Source organism: Varanus komodoensis, unplaced genomic scaffold (assembly GCF_004798865.1).
Source record: "Varanus komodoensis strain SLA01 unplaced genomic scaffold, ASM479886v1 scaffold5, whole genome shotgun sequence".
In the NCBI taxonomy this organism is placed as follows: domain Eukaryota; kingdom Metazoa; phylum Chordata; class Lepidosauria; order Squamata; family Varanidae; genus Varanus; species Varanus komodoensis.
This window is the reverse complement of record NW_025336087.1, coordinates 42,663,295-42,686,094: the sequence shown is the minus strand read 5'-3', so window position 1 is coordinate 42,686,094 and position 22,800 is coordinate 42,663,295. Positions and strand designations below refer to the sequence as shown.

Here is a 22,800-nt window from a genome sequence, read left to right as displayed (position 1 = left end):
AAGCAAGTCCCATTGCATTTAGTGGGGCTGTGTGCCAGGCAAATGTACACAGGGTCATACCCCTTACAGGATCAGTCAGACAGTATTATGGCATTTATACTGAAGCATGTTATTTTAAGCATGTTTATATATTTAAAGAGATAACAGGTATAATCCTACACACATCTGAGAATAAATCTTATTTATTTAATGGGATTTTTGTAACTATACATATTGAACTGTTAAACATTAGAGTAACTTTGAAAGAGTAAAATGGAATATTCTGGTAGAATAATGTTTGAAAGGAGAGAGAAATTCATTGGTTCTTTATAAGCAAAAGGGAATTTCCCAGTTTCACAGGTGTGTTGTAATTAAAATGCTAATCTAGGTCTAATCTTCAAAAAGGAAGGTACTACTGTTCACATCCTTAAATTTTCATTTGTTGTTTTGTAGGTCCTTTAGCCATTAAATCATGATCTTACAAACAAAAAGAAACCCTTTCCACAGTCTAAAGAACCATGAAGTGGACATGCTGAGTACATGAGATGATGGAAGCTGGTGTCCACCATACTTCCTGTTAGTAAGAGACAGGAAGGCCATAACTCCATAAGACAGGACATTTTTCACATGTTTAAGTACACCTTGTGCAGTCCTTGGTATATCCAACAGAAAGGAATCTCTGCGTAATAACCCTGACAGCAGCAGCAAGTTAGAATCTTAATGACTTTGTGGTTGAATGAAAACTATGGAAGAAAGCTGAGAGAAAACATGGGAGGACTACAAATGGAAAACACCATCATCTGGATCTCTCCCACCCTTAAATTCCACAAAAAAGACAGGGTGATTGCAGGGTGATTTGCAAGCATCCAATGAATAAGCCAACTTCAAATCAGAGATAAATCACTTCTATTAGGCAGTATATATTGGCTGCCTACATATTGGTAGCAGATGCTGGTGAGGCATGGAGTGGTGGCAAGCTGTCAAAAGTCAGCTGTGTGTGCCACTTGACCAGCCTTTGGTCCCCTAAACCATTCTGCAGGTATAGTACAAGCCACTCACCAGTTTCACAATAACAGTTCATCGCCAAACCCCTCAGCTCCGGGGGGGGGGGGGGATCTTGTTCTCTGCAGGCAGAAAAATAGATTTGGCCAGTCTGAATTTAGAGCTATCATGGATCACTGTTTCAACTTTACATTCTTAAATATTCATTTTTCAGACTGAGATGGAAAAAATCACCTTCCCCATTCGTTTGTGAAGGAATGGTGACTTCCTCCCTATTAAAATACAGAACCACAATCACCTGGAAGTCCCAGTGACACAGATAAGACTGAGTACAACTTAAAAGGCAGGCAACGAAAGGTAAGCTATTCCCTGTTTTTGTGGTGTAATTTTTATGAGAGAGCCCCTTGCACTCATGAAAGTTGGTTTTCTCTCAGAGTAGTTACCCTGCATCTACCATTAGCCCCAGTCTGCAGCGAGGCTAGTCTCCAACAAAGATCTGGAGATCTACACGTTTGCCCGCGTGAAACAATACCAGGGTTATAAGGCTCAATGGCCAGTTGCCTTCAGAGTCTTTCTGTTCTGTCAGTCACGCTAAGAACTTCGTAGAGTGATTCACCTCAAGCAAGACTCTTTGGAAGCACATGTTTTCCCTAGCCGATGCTGATAGGGCTTTTTATCATTATTATTTTGGCTTGATCAGCCAAATCAGAGTCTGTGTCCTTTCCAACCCGCTTCCAGTAAACAAAATGTCAACACTTCCCACCAGCCACAATCAGGTCCGGAGATCACGGGATCGGGAGTCACGAACCTTTGCAGGATTAGTCCTAGCTCCGCCTTCCAGCAAGTGATGCACAGGAGGGGCCGGACCGGGGAGATTTAGAGGGAGTCATCCAGCAGAGAAACGAGCTAGGGAGGTTCAGCGGAGGAGAGTAGCGAAGCTCAGTGTGGTGTGGCGCCCCTGGCGAAGTAAGTACAGATGCCCTCCTGGCGGGTGAGGGGCTGCTACCTTTCCAGGAGCAAGGCGCCTTCTGGGTCTGAAGATAATGGTTGGGAGATGCTTATTCCCAGAGGCGCCCCTTTGCCTAACGAACGACAAACAAAAAAGGGGCCTCTTTGGGACGTTTGTTTCCCCCACCCCTTAGCTTCTCTCAGGAGCCAATTTTGTCCTCGTAACACAAGTGGAAAAGGGAGCTTTTTAGCCCGTTACCGCCATCGCGCTTCCTTGGTTTTGTGGGGACGAGAAGGGCTGGAAAGAGAGTCCTTTTGCCCTGCCTCTACGGCTCAATGAATACTTGGCCAAGGGGCCGGGGCCCTCTCCCTCTGTGGGTGATGGGCGCTCTGACGCTCCCGCTTTGGTTCTGCGTGTTTACGAGACAGAGAAACTGGCGTGGGTCCCGGGCGCTAACGACGGCATTGCCAAACCCTCCCTTCCCGAGCCGCGGCTGTTTATCATTCGGCTACCCCCCGCAAGCCGAGCGGAGCGCTGGCATTTCTCCCTTCCCAGTCCTGGGGCTCCGAGATTCCCCCCTTTTGCCCCGGAAGGAAGGCCGCGATCGGCTTGTGCCTGGACTGCTACCTCAGCGCGGCTCTTCCAGGCGACTGGAAGCCCACGGAGCGTCCCTGCCTTTCTGCCCCTCCTCCTCCTAGCAAGTTAGAACCAGGTCCGAAGCCAGAAGGACATGTTTATACCGGGCCTGCCCATTTTCTTTTCCCCGGCTCGGCTATCATGTGAGGTGGGGACTCACGTGTCTATTTATTGGATCACATGTCAGCGAACCCCCCCCCTTTTTTTTTTTGATGTCTGGTCTCGCATCTCCACCCCGGCTTTTCGGTTAGGGCAGCGGAAGTGATTCCTGAAAAATTGGTGAGTCATAGAGGAGTCCTAGAAATATTAAAAGGTCTGCATATTCCTTGCAGGAATATTTATCCCTCTCTTGTTCAAGATAATGCCACTCTGCTGGCAGAGTATTCTGTTAGAAATGCATTTCTCATGAGCGCAGCAAGGAATTAAAGCAAAAGCTGTGCTAATCTAGTTTGCAAACAAAAATCTTGTTTTATAACACTCACTTGAGTTTCATGTTGAGTGATCACTTTTCACCCCTGTTTTGTTGCAGTATATCCAAATTGTTAAACTACCCTTGGAAATGTTGACTCTTTGTGTTCTGATAACTTTGCCTACTGGTTGAAACAAATCAATTGGTCAATGGTGAGAAAAGGGTTACCTGAGTTGAGCAAGATATAATTCCGAATAATGAGGCCTAAGATTATATGGTTGGTCTAGTATTTGTCTGGATAACAGTGGCTTATCACTCAGCCCTCTTCCTGAATTTAAATTCTTACTCTTGTTTTATGCTAGCCACCAAATCATGATATGGTGCATATTGCCTTGTCCTCCTATCTCTTTCAAATAGAGGAGCTGGAAGTAAAACCATTCTGCACTTGATAATTGTCAGACAGCAGAAGTGATTTCTTGTTCTTGCCCCCTCCTCATTTATTTGTATTCCCTGCAAAGATGCTATATGATGCACAATTATCTGGGAGTAACTCACATTGACTTCAGCTGGACTTGATTCTGACTAGGCATGTATCTGATGGTGCTTTAATGGAACAAGTGGGATCCCTGGATTATTCTCTGTCTATTGTTATTGTTGGTCTTATCCTTTAATCAAGAAACAACAAACCTATGTAAGGATTGAATTGCCTCTTACCTGTGTACATGTACTTGGCGACTTACATGTTAGCTCAACTTGTACCAAACTTTTCCAACAGTCTAGTCTTTCTTTAACTAATGCAGATAAGTACTTCATTTCTTCGCAGTTTACATAACCTCCTCCATGGCGACTGTACTGTTTCAATTCCAGCCTTGCTGTGAGTGGCAGAGGCTATTGCCTTATCTAATGAAGTCATTTTTTTCACATTTAAGAGCATCCATCATGAAGTTTTATCTGTGCATACTGGCCTTAAGTGTGGATGCATGCTTTGCTGCTCCAAGCCTAGACCCCGCTTTGGATGACCACTGGGGTCTGTGGAAAACATGGCATAGCAAGGAATATCATGAGGTGAGCAGCACTATCTGTGGCTTGTTGTGCAAATGCATTTCAGAATGGTGCTGTAGCAAGACATTATGGGTTTTTCATCAGAAATGCTCTATTGCATAGGTTATTATAACTCTGTGTGACCTATAATATAGATATTATGTAGATCTTAGGGCACCCAAATAGGTAATTATGTTAGTGAAGCATCTGCCAGCAAAACAGGCAACACTATGATCAAGATGTACTAGAGTAGTGGCCCACAGTAGCTGTAGATTCATAATGGTACAAAACTGATTTATCGTGCCAATTTCCATTTCACCAGAATGCTTATTTTTGTACTTCTGTAACTATAACTGCCCTTGGAGCAAAAATGGTAACTTGATAACAAGTAAATAGGAGTATCAGAGCATTGTATTTGAGGCTATATAAGGAGTATTTTAAATTAGCTATGCTATAATTAATGTGTAACAGTGAAAGTAACTTTCCCCTGGATCAAAATAGTTGGTTTAATTTGCAGAATGGGGACATTAAGCATCAACTATGCAGTGATTGAGACAATTCTTGAGATACTAGGGTTCTTTAGCAGCAAAGAGAAGTTAGGCATTAGATATCTTTTGTGGCTGTATTTGGGCCAACCTAATGTACTCTCTGTGTGGTTTCCCTCGCCCTTTTTTTTTCTTACAGAGGGAAGAAGGCTGGAGAAGAATGACCTGGGAAAAGAACTTGAAGATGATTGAATTGCACAACCTGGAACACAGCCTGGGCAAGCACAGCTACAGACTAGGCATGAATCAGTTTGGAGACATGGTAGGCATAAGCAGAGCTGTGAGGCTGCGTCTGCCTACTCACTTTGATGTCACACTGACTTATTTCCTCTTTCTTTAGACGAATGAAGAGTTTAGGCAAGTGATGAATGGCTTCAAATACACCAAAAAAGAAAGGAAATTCACAGGATCACTTTTCCTGGAGCCAAACTTCTTGGAGGCTCCCAGATCTGTTGATTGGCGGAAGAAGGGATATGTAACCCCTGTGAAGGATCAAGTATGTGCCTGCCCTTCTGTGTTTGGCTTGTCTTAATGCAAACCCTTGTATTTACAGACTTTTAAGCAGTCATGTTAAGTCAGCTAAGATGTCAGCTAAGATGTTAAAAGTAAGGACACAAGAGACAGAATCTCATTTCTCTTGTGATGTGAGCTGGCTAAACAACTGGTGCAGGTGCAATTACAGCACTACTCCGCTGTGGGTATGGTGAATGCTCAGTCTCTAAGACAGGTAGATCACTCAGGGCACACCTTGGGAATGAAGAAGAGGGTTTTACTGTATCATAAGTGCATCAACCAGCTTGGCTTCCCTAGTGCTAGTGAAATCAGATTAGCAATCAAAAGATAATGCACTACCAGAGTACAGAAAATGTTCCCAGAGTATTTGGGTTTCAGAAGCTCTATTCAAATACAAGTTATCTGATATTAAAATCAGAGAAGGTAACTTATTTCAGTAATTTTGTTGTTTTGGCCTTGCTTTCTTGGCTGCTGGCTTATTTATTTATCTTTATTTTATTCGCCGAAGCCTCAGGGCGGCTCACAAACATAAATAACATCATATAAAACAATATGATTTAACAGTATAAATTAAGTCGTCCTGGCCAAAGAATAAAATGAATAATAATTAAAATAACGTTTGAATAAAAAGGTCTTCGTCTGGCGCTGAAAAATAACGATGGCGCCAGGTGGACCTCTCTGGGGAGCGCATTTCATAGATGGGGCACCACTGCAGAGAAAGTCTTCCTCCGAGTACTTACCCTCCTAATTTCCTTCACAGAGGGTTCCCGGAGAAGGGCCTCTCCCACTGATCTCAAGGGGTGGGCAGGCATATATGGACGTAAGCACTCCTTCAGGTAACCAGGACCCAAGCCGTTAAGGGCTTTATAGGTCATCACCAATACCTTGAATTGGGCCCGGACTTCAGTGGGAAGCCAGTGAAGCTGACGGAGAATTGGAGTCATGCGAACATAACGCCCAATCCCCCTCAGCAGCCTGGCAGCTCTATTTTGAACCAATTGAAGTATCCGGACCGTCTTCAAGGGCAGCCCCACGTAGAGCACATTGCAGAAGTCAAGTCAAGAAGTCACCAATGTGTGTGTCACTGTTGCCAGGCAGTCGTTCTCCAGGTAGGGGCGCAGCTGATGGATCAGCCGAAGCTGAAAGAAAGCGTTCCTCGCCACCAGAGCTTCCAGTGAAAGCTCTGGGTCGAGGAGCACTCCCAAGCTGCAGACCTTGTCCCTGAGAGGGAGTGCAACCCCATTCAGGACTAGGTTCAATTCACCCTCCCTGAAGCCCGATCCGCCAACCAACAGGACCTCCGTCTTGTCTGGACTGAGCTTCAGTTTATTGGCCCTCATCCAGCCCATTACCTTGGCCAGGCACTGGTTCAGCACAGCCACTGCCTCACCTGGATTGGTGGAGAACGAGAGGTAGAGCTGGGTATCATCAGCGTACTGATGATTCCGCAGCCCACACCTCCTGATGACCTCTCCCAGAGGTTTCATGTAGACGTTAAACAGCAAAGGGGACAAAATGGATCCCTGCAGTACTCCATGGCATAGCTGCCATGGCGCAGAGCCATAGTCCCCCAGCACCACCTTCTGGAACCAGCCATTGAGATAGGAGCGGAACCACTGCAAAGCAGTGCCTCCGACCCCCAATCCTGCTAGCCTATCCAGAAGGATACCATGGTCGATGGTATTGAAAGCCACTGAGAGGTCCAGAAGAACCAACAGGGATGCACTCCCCCTGTCCTTCTCCCTGCACAGGTCATCGTACAGGGCGACCAAGGCAGATTCAGTACTGTACCCGGGTCTGAAGCCGGACTGAAATGGGTCCAGATAATCAGTTTCATCTAAGAGTGCTTGGAGTTGTCCCGCCACCACCTGCTTCAACACCTTGCCCAGAAACAGGATGTTGGCCACTGGTTTATAATTAGTGGCCATCTCTGGATCCAGCAATGCCTTCTTTAGGACTGGTCGGACTACCACCTCCTTTAAAGGGACAGGTACCCAACCCTCCCTCAGAGAAGCGTTACTCACTTCCAAGATCCAGGTCCCAATCCCGTGCTTGGCATTGTTTATTAACCAAGATGGGCAAGGGTCCAATAGGCAAGTGGTGGGACGTACTCGTCCAAGCACCTTGTCCCCATCATCAGGCCGCAATAACTGAAATTCATCCATTAATTTTGGACCAGACCGGCGACATTGGAATCACTAGTAGAGTCTAGCTTGTATCCTTTAACTCATGGAAGAAATGGAGTCTGCACAGAGTGCTTTTATAACTAAGGTTCTCAACCAATTTGCCAGTGTTGCTTTTTTGCAATTCTCTTGCAACTGCCATAAAGTCAAAATTAAGAGGTTGAAAGAGACTAGGGAGAAGATCTGTGCGGTGGGGGCATTATAAGGATGCATTAGGAAAATACTTAAGAACTAAACTCAGGCACAGTCAGTCAGTACAAGAAAAAAAATCTGTGTAAGCAGATGGGTCCCTGAATCAGGTACAGAAGGTAGCATGCAGATCTCACAGGATGACACAATACGATGACAACATTTTCTTCCATTACTAAACCAAAGGTATTGCAGGAACCTGCACCACCACAGTACAGCCTGGCTTTGAACAAATGCATTTCCTCCCATTTGAACTCAGGGACAATGTGGCTCCTGCTGGGCCTTCAGCACAACTGGATCCCTCGAAGGACAGCACTTCCGCAAAACCGGCAAGCTGGTCTCTTTGAGTGAACAAAACCTGGTGGACTGCTCTAGGCCTGAAGGCAACCAGGGCTGTAATGGGGGCCTCATGGACCAGGCTTTCCAGTATATAAAGGACAATGGTGGCATTGATTCAGAGGAATCCTACCCATATGTTGCAAAGGTAAAACTCAGTTTCTGTTGGCTGCAAAATTAGTGTTCCTGCTCAATTTAGTAGATACATCAGGGAAGTAAAATCTCAAAGTTGTAAAAAGTGTATTAAACTCATTCGCATGTGATGTTTTCATTGGGTGAGGCTATATTCTGCTGCTAGTGTACTGGGTTATTGGTAATGCAACAAAGTGAAACAGAGAATGACTAAATTGTTTTGCCTCACTGTTGACTTGAGTGAGTTTCTAAGGATTGAAGAGCATTATTGCTTAACTTGCCTGGATTGAACTTACTAAACAACTTAGAACTCTACTTGTACAACACAAACTGTGTTTTCATACTAAAAATAACTTCAGGCTCACAAATCAATGAAACATTAGAGAATAATGGAGAAAAGACAAAATCATCAAGGACTTTGTTTGGTCCTTCTAAATGTTTAATGGCTGTGCATTTGTCTAATTAGTATACAGTCATAGAACTTTTGTAGTCTTAGCTGAAAGCTACAAACTTTTGTAGCTGAAATTTTCATTCCCACAGTTTAAACAAGCCATTCTGTTTATATCAGAGTTCTCAAACTGGTGGCTTCTGGAGTGTATATTTCAGCTGTTGATTTTATGTCTTTTACTTTTGATGTTAATTAAATTCAATGTTATTTTTTGTTTGTCACCCAGAGGGTGACAGTTACTGGGTGATAAAGCAATTGGGTAGAGCAATTAAAAGCTTTGTTTAAGAAAAAGATTAGGTTGAATCACTATGTCGCTGCTGCCATAGGCGGAAGAGGTTTTCTGTTTCAGAAATTGGTTGGCAAGGATTTCATACGTATTTTCCCCCCACATACATGCATGTATAAAAATTCATGAGGATACAGAAGGAAGAGGACAGACAGACACATTAACAAGTGTCAGGGACTTGGCTGTGAAGAATGTTCCTTGTGAGATAGCTGAACATAATTCATGTGTGTCTGACTTGTTAAAACTAGAATACTGATTATTGCATGGACTAGTTAACTGGGTTTTGAAGCTAGCTTCCTTAGCAACATTTTTTTTTTTTTTTTTTTTGGTCTTCTAAGGATGTTGAAGATTGCTTGTACAAGCCTGAATACAATTCGGCTAACGACACTGGTTTCGTGGACATTCCATCAGGGCATGAAAGGGCCCTCATGAAAGCAGTGGCTTCAGTAGGGCCCATCTCTGTGGCCATTGATGCAGGTCACACCTCTTTCCAGTTCTATGAGTCAGGTAAGGAGGTGTTCAAACACTTCTTTCAGATTCCATTGCATAGGACAATGTTCTCCTCCTCGGTTCCTTCCAAGTGTATTGAATTACGGCTCACACATTTTCCACATTGGCTAGGAATGGTGGAAGCTATAGAACAAGCATACCTGGAGGACATTGGGTTGAAAAGGGCATCATGCCCTTGTATTGAGGTTTGAAGTAGTGGCTGTACTGCATCCTTATAACTATGTAAGGTATGAGGCCTGACAAATGGGCACACTAAATGCTGCCCATTGGAGATCCACAAACTTGACCTTGGTTCATTGGCTGTTTGTGGCGGTCATCACCCTTCACTCCCACTGCACACTCCTGAGATCTTAATGCGCATCAGAAGTGGAGCTCAGAGTGTGGGAGAGATGCTGCTTCTGTCTCTTGCAAAGGAAACATTTGAAGGAAACCAGCACTTGCCCTCTGAGATGCAGGCTGGCAACATGGACTAGGACACTTCCCAGTCTTACCCAAAATTCCACAAGAGGTGAATTAGGCTGCATCTGATGCAGGCTGGATCTTTTCTCTCTTTGCACACAGCTTTTTGCAGAAGCATCGCCACTCTCCTGGAGCTGCTTCTGCCTCCTATTAAGCCCACATAAAGATAGATCCCTCCCCTCCAGTGTCTTCTCTCTGCAAGTCATGGGAAACTGAACTGATTGTTCCCACTGCACAGTGATGAAGAAATGTGTTTGTGCCCACTTATCTCATTGGGTGAGACAAGATTAGGCCAGTATTTCCCTTATGGCGCATATCAAAGAAGTTGGGGAGGGTTGGAAGAGAATTTTGTCAAACCCTGGAGAGAATCCATCATTGAACATACGTGGCACAGAGCCATATATACCAATGTACTGGTTCTTCCTATGGGGTTCACATATAAGATTGGATAGTTTGGGCCACACTTGATAGAGCAATTTCCCATCTGGAAGCTGATTGACTTCTCTGTTTCTAGGTATTTATTATGAACCAGACTGTAGTAGTGAGGACCTGGACCATGGCGTTCTTGTTGTTGGTTATGGCTTTGAAGGTGTAGAAGAAGAAGATAGTAAGAAGAAGTACTGGATTGTAAAAAACAGGTATACTTTTACTTTCCCCCCTACAACTGTTTGCCTCTTCCTGCATGAGGGAATGGATAGAGGGGTTATCCTTGAAATAGGATAAGTTAAGTTTTTCCAATTGAACTAGAACGTATGATGTATTTAAAAGACAGTCTTGATAGGCATGGTATTCAGACTGATTTTTTGATGGACTAAGATAGTTCTGCACCACTGGTAGAAGACATTTCTGACAAAACAGGGTGTTCGTATTCATGAGTGACATGAGGTGAGCCAGATGAACACAGAAACAGTCAGAAGAGGCCTCCCAGGCTAGCTAGCCTGACCCCCAGCGCTAGTCTGCTCCATTCATGACATGAACTCTTTATTCTCATCATCCCTGGTTGGGGATGATGAACTGGATTACATCTCATGTGAGGAAGGCATCTGGTTGGGGAAAACTTTTTGCATTGTGTAAGGCCAGCCCACCATTTGTCCTCAAGACCCAAGTTGCATGTCGCTTCTCTTGTCCCAACAAACATTTATCGGAATATAGTTCTTTAAAACTAATGGATTAGAGACTATATTCAGTATTTTTAGTTTTCTAGCCAAAATCTATAAAAAGCATAGAGCTAGTGAAATTAGCAGCACTTGAAGATGACAATGAACTGGAGGGATAAAGTCAAAAAAGCTGCAGTTGCACGTTGCTGATGGTATAGATGCCAGCTAGCAGGAACAGCATTGATGTTGTTCTTGCAATAAAAGACATGCCTAAAACTTTCTAAATCATATAAAGATTTCAAAAACAAGCCCCAGTCCCACAAAAGGGAATCTAATAGGAGTTATAAGGAAAGGGGTAGGAAGAGAAGTCAGAAGTGCAGTAGCTGCTCAGTGGTGGATCGAGTCATCCCCCAGCCAGTAGCAGAAGCCAAGGTGCACTGCCATGCACTCAGCATTCTTTGAGCAGCTCTATACCATTGTGTTGAAAGGATGGACCTCCTACCTCTGCACATCTTGAGATGTTGCTTTGTGTGTGCGCGCGCACACATTCCCATGTGGGGATTATGGCTGTGTGAAGATGCATTCCTGATATCAAAGTTCTAATGCTGTGCTCTTTCCTTTCAGCTGGAGTGATAAGTGGGGTGACAAAGGCTATATCTTGATGGCTAAGGACCGGAATAACCACTGTGGAATAGCCACAGCTGCTAGCTATCCTTTAGTATAATTTTATACTTTATACTAAAGGATAAAAAAGGATACTCCAAGGAGTCTCTGGAACAACTGCTACAGTTGCACTTGGGAAAAGAGGAACCACTGTAATAAGCTGTCCAGCTTGCTGGGTCTCAAGACACTTTCTGAAGCCTCCAAAGTATTCTTGTACCAGAAAAGACTTTAAAACTGACTATTACATGTGCTACTAATACATGTGGTTGTATCTGTTTCTTCCAGGATCTGTGACTTTTTATTTTTTATCTCGAACCTCTCTGATGTTTACTTGATGGCAAAATGTGCCCTTTTTAATTTTAACTCAAATGTTGCTGGTGCACACAAGCTTGTAATATTGATAGTTTGCAGTATCTGTAAATCATAGAACAAACTCTTTTTTAAGTTTGTTTTTTTAAGTAACTTGTACAAAGTTGCAGCTTTCCAAATAAACATTTCAACATGTTCAGATAGGCTTTCTGTATTGCATTTTCACATATTTGTTTCAGAATTGATAAAGCTGTTCCTAATACCATTTTTCCCCTAAGGTAGGCAATTTCTCAGGACAGTAAGGCAAGGGGCTTGTTCCTGTCCCCCAGTCTCAGATTACTACCAGAAGGTCTTCTAGTTTCCATGTAGCCTGAAGGGCCTGATCACACCCTATCTTGGAAGCTAAGCAGGGTCAGGCCTGGTTGGAATCTGCATGGGGGACTTCAATGTTGTGAACCACCCAGAGAGCTTTGGCTATGAGTGGTATAGAAATATAATTAATAATAATAATAATAATAATAATAATAATAATAATAATAATAAGACTTTCGCACCCATACATGCAAGGTTTGGCTTCAAGCATTCTTCAGCATCCAGATTATGAGAGAGAAACTTTTGCTATTTATTGCTAGGCTACTGGAAGTATAGGCCCATGTGCAAATCACTCAAATCGGCCACTGGATCATATTGCACCATCTGCCTGCCTCTGCTGTGTTTAGGTAAATGATGATGATGCAGGCTGCTACTTTAAAATGGAAAGGAGTTTCCTTAGGGCTTCATTCTTGTGGATATGCATGCCCAGTGGCTGCCACATGGCTTATATTTCTATTGTTAAAGCAGCCTGTTCTACAATTACAGGTGATTAGTGCTCAGGGCAAATGAGTATTTGCAACCCATTTGTGGGAATAAACATTCTATGTACAGCTTGGCTTTTTATCCTGCTGAATATTGAACATTCATAGTTTGTAACATGTCGTAATCTGTTTCTCTAGAACACATTGAAGCAAAATAGTTACAGTGCCAAGTACTGGCTAATGGGATCTGAGATAGCAGTAGCCATCTTGAGATTGTGGTATACAGCTTGATGAAAATGTTGGTTCAGTGCACACCTGCTTTGAAAAAGGCAGACTTTGTGTTAGCCATAATTAGAAATGGAATTGAAAACAGAACTGCCAAGATCCTCTTGTATAAATATTTGGCTGACCACACACAGAATATTGTGTACAGTTCTAGTTGGCTTAGCTTAAAAAGGATATGACTAAGTTGGAAAAAGTACAGAGAAGAGCAACTAAAATTATCAAGGGACTGGAGAAAATACCCTATGAGGAGTTGCTACAACAACTGGGAATATTTAGAAAAACAATGAGTAAGGGGACACATGAGAGAGGTGCTTAATGCATAGTATAAGGAAAGTGGAGAGGAAGACATTTTTCTCCCTCCTATAATACTAGAACCTGAGGTCATCCCATGAAGGGTAGGAAATTTAGGACAGAGGAAAGAAAGTTCTTCACACAGTGCATAGTTACATTACATAATTCACTGCCACACCAAGTAGTAATGGCCACCAGTTTGGATATCTTTAGAAGATTCAACAAATTCATGGAAGAGGAGACTATCAATAGCTACTAGCCTTGCTAGCTATATGCTTCCTCTGTTATCAGAGGACAGCATGCCTGCATACAGCAGTTGCTGAGGACCTTGGGCAGGAGATCTTACATCCACCCTGCTTGAGGAACCAGCAGATGGCTGGTTTCCCACTGTGTGAAAGGAGTGCTGGACTGTATGGACCATTGGTCTGATCCAGCATGGCTTTTCTTATGTAGGACAGCCTTCCCCACTTCAGGATGTTTTGGACTATATTTCCCATCATTCTCGTAATCAGCCAGGACTGATGGGAGTTGAATTCCAAAACTTCTGGAGGCAGGGTTTGCATAAAAGGTATGAGTGGACAGCTGTCAAATGCCCACAGCCACGAGGCCTCTTGAGTCACATCACCTTTTTGCTTGTTCAACTTTTTGTTTACTGGGTTCTCACTCTGGCTCAGGCAATGTGGCAAGGAGGAGGATGAGTAGATGCCACTGTCTACCAGCTGACTTTGCATATCAAGCAAGCAAAGAGTAGCAATGATGAAAGGATGAGGAACAATAATAGCTGTTGGCAGTGGTAGTGAGAAGGTAGACTCACTAGAGGAGGAGAGCCATTTTAAGATACCTTGTCCAAAGGTGTCTTGAGCTAGCACTGCCAGAAGGGAAGTAGAAGAGGAAAACCTGCTCTAACTTGAGGCCTACTCAACAAAACCCATGTGAGCCTACAGTTGGGTTGATCACCATTTTCTACCTCAAAAGCTGCCTACTAGCAAGTGGAAAGAGAACCTCTCTCTTTGCTGTGCCGGTTTCCTTTCTGCAGGGAGATTTTTGTTTGGGAAAATATCTCAACCTGGAACCCAAAGTGGCATTTGCAGTTTGAAACAAGGTAGGCCATCGTACTGCCTCACCTCCATGTATGGTCTAGATCTGAGGGCACAAACAGCTATCACTTTAAATCTGTGTCTCACAGCTATGTCTTGTTCTGTTCATTTTCAAGCTAAAGTAGGTACAGATTAGGCCTATGCTAGTGTGGGAGATTGGGTAGATCAGGGCTCTTGCACCTATACCAGAATAAAAATTACCAAAAGACATAACAGCTGGATACAGATTTAAAGAAACTGCTGTTTTGGGCCTGAGGGCTTGACTAGGCTTGGGCCTCTGGTGGCTGTGGTGTGTTGAGAAAAGGGCAGCTTGGGCCTGATGAGCATTCAGGGAGAGATGGGGAACAGTTTTATTTGTTTATTTAAAACATTTGTATGGTACCTTTGGGCGGCTCACAATCATAATTAGACCTGATTCTTCTAAATAGCTCCCCATTGGGCATTGGTGGGATGGGGTGAGTTTTACAGATTGGGCAGAACAGTGGAAATGTGAGTACGGAGAAAAATGAGCTCTTTGCTCCAGCACTAGTCTGCTCTAAAATATTCTCTCATGAAACACAGTCTTTCTCTTTTTAAAAGGCGGCTGGAATTTTGTTGCCTGTATCAGCGTGTAAAATTTTGCTAGGCCCTTGAAGTAGATGAGAGGCAGGGCTTTTTTTGTCATAGAACGCACTGGAATGGTGTTCCGGCACCTTTTTTTCCAATGGATTTTACAAAGTGGTTTTGAATTGCCTGTTGGTGTAGCAGGTCAGCATCATTAACATAGTGCCTGCGGGCTGCTTTTGTGTCCGCGCTGCCCGCCTTGGGACACTGCTCGGCTTGGGATTGGTGTGTGTGGTCACGCGCTGAGTGCTTACTGCCGGCGGCAACGTGCGTTCCGGCACTTCATTTTTTTTTTACAAAAAAAGCACTGAGAGAGGTGTCATTCTGTGCCTATGCTCAAGTATTTGTTGTCTTTTAAACTCTTTCCAGTACACATATTTGGGGTAATCTTGGCATTCATTAGCAGAAGCAATTTCCCAGGATAAATTAACCTGCTGACAGGGTTGCCTCAGACATTTTGCCCCTTGAAGTCTGCTGGACCAAGGTGTTTTGATGCCAGAGGGGACGGACAAGATGGTATCCCTTCCTATTCTGCATACAAACACCAACTGGACAGAGAGCAAAATCTTTCTTCAGTGCTGACAATGGGACGGCCTCCTCCATTTCACAGGAAAAAGATCAGATTACAGCCTGCATGGCCCACAGTTCTGTTACCCTTTGCTGCCACTCTCCACCATCTACAGCCTGAAGCAACTGCCTCGCTGAATAAAGATATGGCTATCTCTGGTAAGGAGCAAGATATGCCCTATTCCATTTCTGGTTCAGACATTCACTGGACTGGTGGTTAAATCTTAGTCCAGTATTGGAACAGGACACCATCCTCCACCATCCCTCAGCATGGCAGGCTAGCTTAGGGAGGTGCAAGGGACATGGCTTTGTCCTCCTATGCCTTGTCCCCGTTTCCTTCCCACAGCATTCACTACCTGAGATAGCCTCTTCACTCAACCCCATGGTGGCAGTGTGTGTGTGTGTGTGTGTGTTGGACTGTATCTTTGTGTTGTTCATTTTTGTGGGATTTATTTTTAGTTTGTACAGAGTAGACAGTCAGTGCGAAGCGGTGGCTAGAGTGTTTGACTGGGACTCAGGAAATCTGGGTAGTAGTCCCCATTAGGCCACGAAGCGCTCTGAGTGATTTTGGACCAGTCATTACTGTCAGCCTAAACTCCTTTGCCGTTTGTCGCATGGAGAGAAGAGGAATCTTATACATGCTGCCTTGGGTTCCTTGGAGGAAATGTAATAAGAAAAGAAGCAGATTGATAATTATATCTGGTCTAGAGCAGCCCAATAGATAGTTCAGATCAGATGATCCTTACCCTCATCTTTTTTCAATAACTTAAGTGCAAATCCTGTCCAGCCCCAAGGACTGTGGTGGCCATGCACACAGGTGCATATCTGCACATATGTGGCAGTATTTCTGGTACAGATAGGTCTTCCCCATTGCTAGCAATGATGGGAAAAGATCTTTTTTTTTTTTTTTTGGTATGTTTGGGAAAGGGATGAAAAGTAAAGATAGCAGGGTGGGATTAGGAAATGCTTGGTAGGTGTGTGTCAGCATACTTTTGTGGGCCAGTGAAGAGGCCTTGGGGGCTATGGACTCTAAAGCAGGGGTGTCCAACGGCCCATAGGCCACTTGCAGCCCAGGATGGCTATGAATGTGGCCCAACACAAAATCATAAACATTGCAATTTTTAATGTGCAGCCCAAGACAATTTTTCTTCTTCCAATGTGTCCCAGAAAAGCCAAAAGGTTGGACACTATGCTCTAAAGCATAGTCGTTACTGTTGGTGTTCATTGCAATGAGGCACTACACTGCGAACATGGGAAGCTTCCTTATATAGAGGAAGAGTCTTGGTCCATCTAGTCCATTGATTGACTGGCTGAGGCTCTTGAGTGTTTTAGGCAGTGTTTTTCAGCTTTACCTGAGAATTAAACCTGGGATCTTTGGTATGCAAAATACCTGCTCTTCCAGAGCACTACACACTCTTAAAACTAAAAACTACTGGTGTCACAGCTAACAACAGAAGCAGCAGAGTCTGAGGGGATACTTTATCCCTTTCCCGCCATTTCCCAGACCTACCCCGACATTTTAAACTACATAAAATACATAAGAGCTCAGAATTAGTCTTTTAAATCTAAGTAGGCAAGGTTTCTGCTGCTCTGACCTGTCCTGAGATTAGTAGATTGATTGCTGAACTATGTGTTCCTTCAATGCAGTACAGCCTGCTCTAAAAGATCTTAACCCAGAAATTAGTCACACCCAAATGTCACTAGGGCCTTGTCCTTAGGAAATGCATTTAAAATGTCAACATTACTTGGATGAAGCATTTTTATTATAGAAAGCCAACTTTTCACATCACAAACATATTAAAAAGAGCACACAACTGTTGATGACAGGAAAGCAGGTTGTTTCACGTAAAGATTGGAAGAAAACATGAAAGACAGGAAATGGAACACTTCAGAAAATATACAGACAACTGCCTACATTAAGTTGCTTATTTATTCTTTGTGGATACAAAGAGCAAAGACAGAAATGCCAGTAATTGCTGCTTTTAGGTGCTGCTTTTAATTGCTGCTTAACAGGCACCTAGTGCCATGAAGATACATTCTGAATCTCCCATTAAATCAATGAAGCATAACAAATAGTTCTGCTTTGCCTTGGAATTAGGCTTGTTCACTGCATTTGTTATCAAATGCACCTCACATGATTGAGTGAGCAATGGTGTGAGGATTTTATCTCTTCTTGGCACCCTTCAGTGATAAACTCTTTGTCAGGTAACCAGAACAAGAACTGGCAAGCACAGTAACTCCTTTTCAGGACTCAGTAATGCTTGCACCTTATATGGGTTGGATCCAGATTTACACATATTCAGGTAGAAGAATTTCTCTCCTTCCTCCAGGCAGCCCCTCCAGTGTCTAGAAAATGCTACCCGAGGGTCAGGAAATCTTGAGCTGGGGGGTTGTGGTGGGAGAGGAGGATTATTCCTGAAAATTGGGTCCATCTTGAAGGCAAATCATAGCAGGAACATGTACAATTATAGAGGCTTCCTGTATGTTAAATTTAGTAGAAAATATTCAAGATGATTTCCTGGCATTTTTAAAACAACAACACCTCAGAACATTTAGCAGGGACAAAGCAGTGGATTCATTGATGGAAGGTTTTCAATTTGATTCCACTAAAACTTGGTTTGAAACTACTGCCTGGTCTAATCCTTGGCATTGTAAGTAAAGTACGAAAGCTGAGATCCAATGCACTTTATCTTAAGCCAGTTTGGACCCATGGAATTTCCAGATAAGCATGTGTATGTTTGAACTTCACAGAGTTCCCACAAAGATGGAAGTCATATCTAGTTTGTCTGATGGTCCTTTCTCTAAAACATGCATGTATAAGATTTATGCCTTCGCCTTACGCCTTTTTTTGGGCCAAGGGACCCCTTTTCTTCACCTCATATTTGCATAGCGACTTTTCCTGATGGATTTTCTGGCTCATCCCTTCCAGCCACAGCTCTTATGAGGCCCAAAACATGCCGTGGCTCTCATCTTATATGCTTTGTTGAAATATTTGCCTGGCCCCTCCCATTGCTTATTCCAGCTTTTCAAAGATGGTACCACCCAGATGGTTTGGCCTACAATTCCCATCTGCCTGCAGCAGCAAGGTCGGTTGTATATCATGATGGATGTTGTAGTTCATGGGAGAAGAATGGCATTTTCTGTTTAACTATGATCTGTTTTGACTTTTTACAGTTAAAATATCTCAAACTTAATATATATGTCTCATTTATGATGATGTAGTAGGCTATAGTGCAGTATTGTATGTGATTTTTTTCCTATCAAAGTAGAAAATCAAGTCAACATAATATGTTCAGATGTATACCTTACTATTTATAGATCTTGCTGGGGAGAAATGTAGTAGGATTCCATAGAAAGGAATCCTTTTATTACAGGGTTGTATCCTGACTAATTTAGTTGCCATTACTTCCCTCTTAAATAACTGGGATTTTAGTCATGATTAACTAGTCCCATTCATTTTGATTGTAACCAACAGTATTTAAGTATTAGCGGTACTGCTACCACTACAAATTGGAACCTAATTATTTTTCCCCTTGCTAGTGGTATCAGCACAGTCTTCAAGAACGTGTTAGATTTTATTCAGTGAAAGAAGCCAAAACCTTGCAGCATATTTTTTTCTTTTGTGTTACATCTAAAGTTACATTTGATCAACTGTATTGGAAGAAATGGATTTCTATCTATGGCAAATACTTGTTATTTTATTATACATGGAATAATAAAATAATAAAAGAGCTCTACATGGAAAAGTTCTTTCCAGCTCCACAAAAACAGCTCAAAATGACAGCAATTTGGTTTCATTATTTTTCTTTTTTGTAATTAGGCTGTGTACAACAGAAAGGCAACATTTTCAAAGATGCTTTTATAGATGTAATATGTAATATAATTGTTTACATAGCTTCTGCATCCACACTTATTTATATAAGCATTTGGTTTTCTGTTTGTGCATACCTCTGAATCATGGCCATAATTTATTTTAGAATATTTGCTTCTATTTCCTAATTAATTTAAAGTGAATAGAATCCAGTCATTAGTTTAGCCTGCTTTCTCTAATAAGTAAGGATTACAGCGCAGAATTTCAGTTCTTTTTCCTTCACTTAATGTATTTCTAATGCACTTTTTTACTAAACAGGCCCGTGAAGCAGGCAGAGCCTAAAAATATCATATAGGAACCATTAAAATATGTTCTGTATAAAAACACTGAAAGAAAAAAAGCGCATGCAATTAATGTCCATATACTTGTTGAAATAAAACTATTTTTATAAGATTCCTGAAAAAGCATTTTCCCTAAGAAGAGTCAGATGAGCAAACATACCAATACTCAAGATATGAGACTATCATCTTCTGTTTGTATCTACATAGTACTCAGCAATTCAGGAAAATTACTTAACTTTTTCACAAGCAGATTAGCAAATCCCTCCTTTAATGGATCTCCCCTCCTCCATATTTTCTATTAAATTAAATATTTTTAACCCATTAAACAGCAGCTCGAAATAATGGGTTGGCATCCAGGATTTGCCTTCTGTGGATGGAAGGGCTCTAGACATTCTTAACAGAGTAATCCTCCCTTCCACTACAAGCCCATGGCTGACTCCACTCAGCAGGGTTCACTTGCAAAAAAAAATTTTCTGGCCACTCTTGAAGAGTGACTCTATAGCCCTTTTTCAACACCCCAGGATGAAAACCAGTTTCAAACAGAACAAGCCACCATGGATATGAAGTACCTAAAAACAAGCCATGGTTTATCAGGGTAGCTACTTTGTGAAATAAGCCTCTGTACTGAAACAGTACAGTGGTTGGATGTCATGACAACCCACCATAGCTGATCATTCATGGTGGGCTGTCATGTTAGCTTAACCAGGTTAGAGACCCCGGCGAATGTGGTGAACTGAGATGTTGGGAGGAAGGCAGTTTTTGAATCCAGCCCACAGCAACTGAAGCGAATGTACCAAAGCTCATTGTGGTGACCGTAAAGCTAAATATGAGAATGATTAATAAGTTACAAGCATCAGCTTCTCCGTGCTTGCGTTGCACAGTACAAGCTGAGCTTCTTCCAGGAAGGCTTGTGCTGGCAGGACTGAAGCCTCAAACACAGGTTTCTAGGGTCAAAAGTTTAACTTTGACAAAACAGTTTCAGGCTAAGGAAAACTTACAATCATCTTATTGTTCACCTCTGCTTACCAAGCAGAGATGATGTTAATTTTAATATTTCATCATGATTCTGAGGCGCTCAATTCAGTTTCTCTCTCTCGACTTTTTCTCAGGTCATAAACAGGCTTATTTTATTTGCTGCTTTTCCCTAGCCCTTGGTCAGGGGGAGTGAACCTGAAGATCCACGTGACACATAATTATTATATGGGTGGGTGGGTGGGGGTGCTTCTAAGAAGTTTCCTGTCTAGTTAAAAATGTAGAATGTGAATACAACATGTATTTGCATGCACACACAGACCTTGGATTCAACAGGGGACCAAGACTGGCTGCAGCACACTCTATAGGCAAACCTATATGCTCTGTTTTGTAGCATATGAAACAGCCTTCAGACTTCACCTAGGAGACTTTTAGAGGGGGAGAAGCCATAGCCCAGTGGTAGAGCACATCCTATATAAGCAGAAGCTCCCTGGTCCACTCCCTGGGACTTCCAGTTCTAGGATCAGGTAGCAGACAGTAAGAAAGTCCTTTGCTTATTTTTTTATTTATATCCCACCTTTCTCCCATTGTGGAACTCAAGATAGCTACATGCAGTTCCCAGGTGGTCTCCCCTCCAAGCTCAGGCTGGTTCCAGACCTGCTTAGCTTCATGAGGGCAGATGCCATGTGTGCCTTCAGACCATATTCTGGGCCATACTTTGCTTGAGACCCTGCAGAGATGCTGCGAAATCAGTGTACACAACAGTGGACAAATAGTCTGATCTGGCATAAGGTAATAAGGCAGTAAGCCATTTTCACCTAAGAAGGAATAATTTGCAAGTGTAATCTTGTAAAGTAATGGAAGTACATACACATTTGATTTATGTTTGAGTCATCATATACAGTAGTTAGTAGGAGTTAATCCAGCACCTCTTCTCATACCACACACAAAGACACACTGCAGCACTGAGAAAACAAATACACCCGTAAAGTCATTATTCATGCACAACTGTCCATGTACTGTTCTCCCTCGTCTTGCTACATGCTTTCTTTCTTTAGATATTTCATACTCAGTGTATTTTATAAATTGTCATTCCACAAACCTCAGGTTTTATTTCAAATGGGAGTGAAATGGCAAAGGTTCCTGCCCCTTGCTCTGCTTGGTGTTTAATCAGCTGTTTTAGATCTGGTTTTATATGCCACTGTTTTAAATTCTTTTATTTTTTATCACAATTGTATATCACTTTAATTGTTGCTGATTGTTAACCTGTAAGCCACTTTGTTTGTCCATGTATAGAAAAGGAGTGTAAAAAGAATAACTCAAAATCAAAATTGATTTTTAGTCATTGTTCCTCACATATAAGCACTGAGCAGCAGTGCCTTGTATCTCCACTTGATTTGACCAGTCAGACTTTACATTTGTCCTTTGATGGCAGGGCAAGATATGAGAAAGAGACCAGTGGATTTATCAGCAAGTGTACCCAGCAGCCTTATCCCGTACTCTCATGTATGTGAAGAGAAACTAACACTCTGTCACTCGTTTTGGCCACCTGAATAGCATGAGCCATACCAAATTACAGTAGTACCTTGGCTCACAAACTTAATCCATTCCAGGACTCTGGTCATGACCCAAATTGGTTGTGAGTCAAGTTAAATGTCCCCATAAGGTTCAATGTAAATAAGGTTAATCCATTCTGTAACTATTTTTTTTAATCAGAAAAATGTGAAGCAAAGTGACAAAGAGCAACAAAGATCACAGCCACCTCACCCACCCCCACCCTGACCACAAGTGCAGCCATCTCCCTGCCCACCCCCCCAGCATGACCACAATCAGGCCCATCATCCCTGCACACACCCATCATCCTGGTGTGCTTGGGGTAGGGAGAGACGGGCACGAATGCAAGTGCACTGGGGGGCGAGAGACGGGCGCAAACACAGATACATGGGGGGGAGAGACGGGAGTGAGCACAGGTGTGCTGGTGGGCAAGAGACGGGCGTGAACGCAGGCATGCTTGGGGGAGAGACAGGCACGATCGTGCTGGGGGGAAGGGAGATAGCCGAGATCGTGGTTGCGCTTGTACAGGAAAGATGGGTGCAATCACGGGCGTGCTCGTGCAGGAAAGACGGGCGTGATCTCAGCCATCTCCCCGCTGAGATGACTGCAGGAAAGATGGCTGCGATCACGGTTGCCACCTAATGCAGAGTTCGCGACTTGAGTAAAAATGTTTATGGAATTTTTGTTCACAACCTGATTTGGTTGTGAACTGAGGCGTTCGTGAGCCGAAGTACCACTGTAGTAGTTTCTGTAAAAAGAGGAGAATCAAGTGTGTTGTGATACTTTTAAGGACAGATTT

The 22,800-nt window shown here is 42.9% G+C and overlaps 1 protein-coding gene across 1 annotated transcript; it reads left to right on the top strand.

Annotated features, from left to right (window-relative positions):
- Nucleotides 1–1,844: 1,844 nt before the first annotated feature.
- Nucleotides 1,845–11,885, top strand: LOC123031568 (procathepsin L). The gene is made up of 8 exons (XM_044446705.1): nt 1,845–1,947; nt 3,905–4,040; nt 4,701–4,823; nt 4,902–5,057; nt 7,706–7,930; nt 8,987–9,155; nt 10,132–10,255; nt 11,339–11,885. The coding sequence occupies exons 2-8, from the start codon at nt 3,915–3,917 to the stop codon at nt 11,436–11,438; spliced, it is 1,023 nt and encodes a 340-aa protein (XP_044302640.1). The 5' UTR covers nt 1,845–1,947; nt 3,905–3,914; the 3' UTR covers nt 11,439–11,885.
- Nucleotides 11,886–22,800: the final 10,915 nt, after the last annotated feature.

What these genes read in the sequence shown, in the direction of transcription:
- LOC123031568 (XM_044446705.1), top strand. Translation starts at nt 3,915, where the DNA reads ATGAAGTTTTATCTGTGCATACTGGCCTTAAGTGTGGATGCATGCTTT. An exon ending in TAACCCCTGTGAAGGATCAA is followed by an intron (nt 5,058 to 7,705) that starts GTATGTGCCTGC and finishes ATTTGAACTCAG; the next exon opens with GGACAATGTGGCTCCTGCTG. An exon ending in TACTGGATTGTAAAAAACAG is followed by an intron (nt 10,256 to 11,338) that starts GTATACTTTTAC and finishes CTTTCCTTTCAG; the next exon opens with CTGGAGTGATAAGTGGGGTG.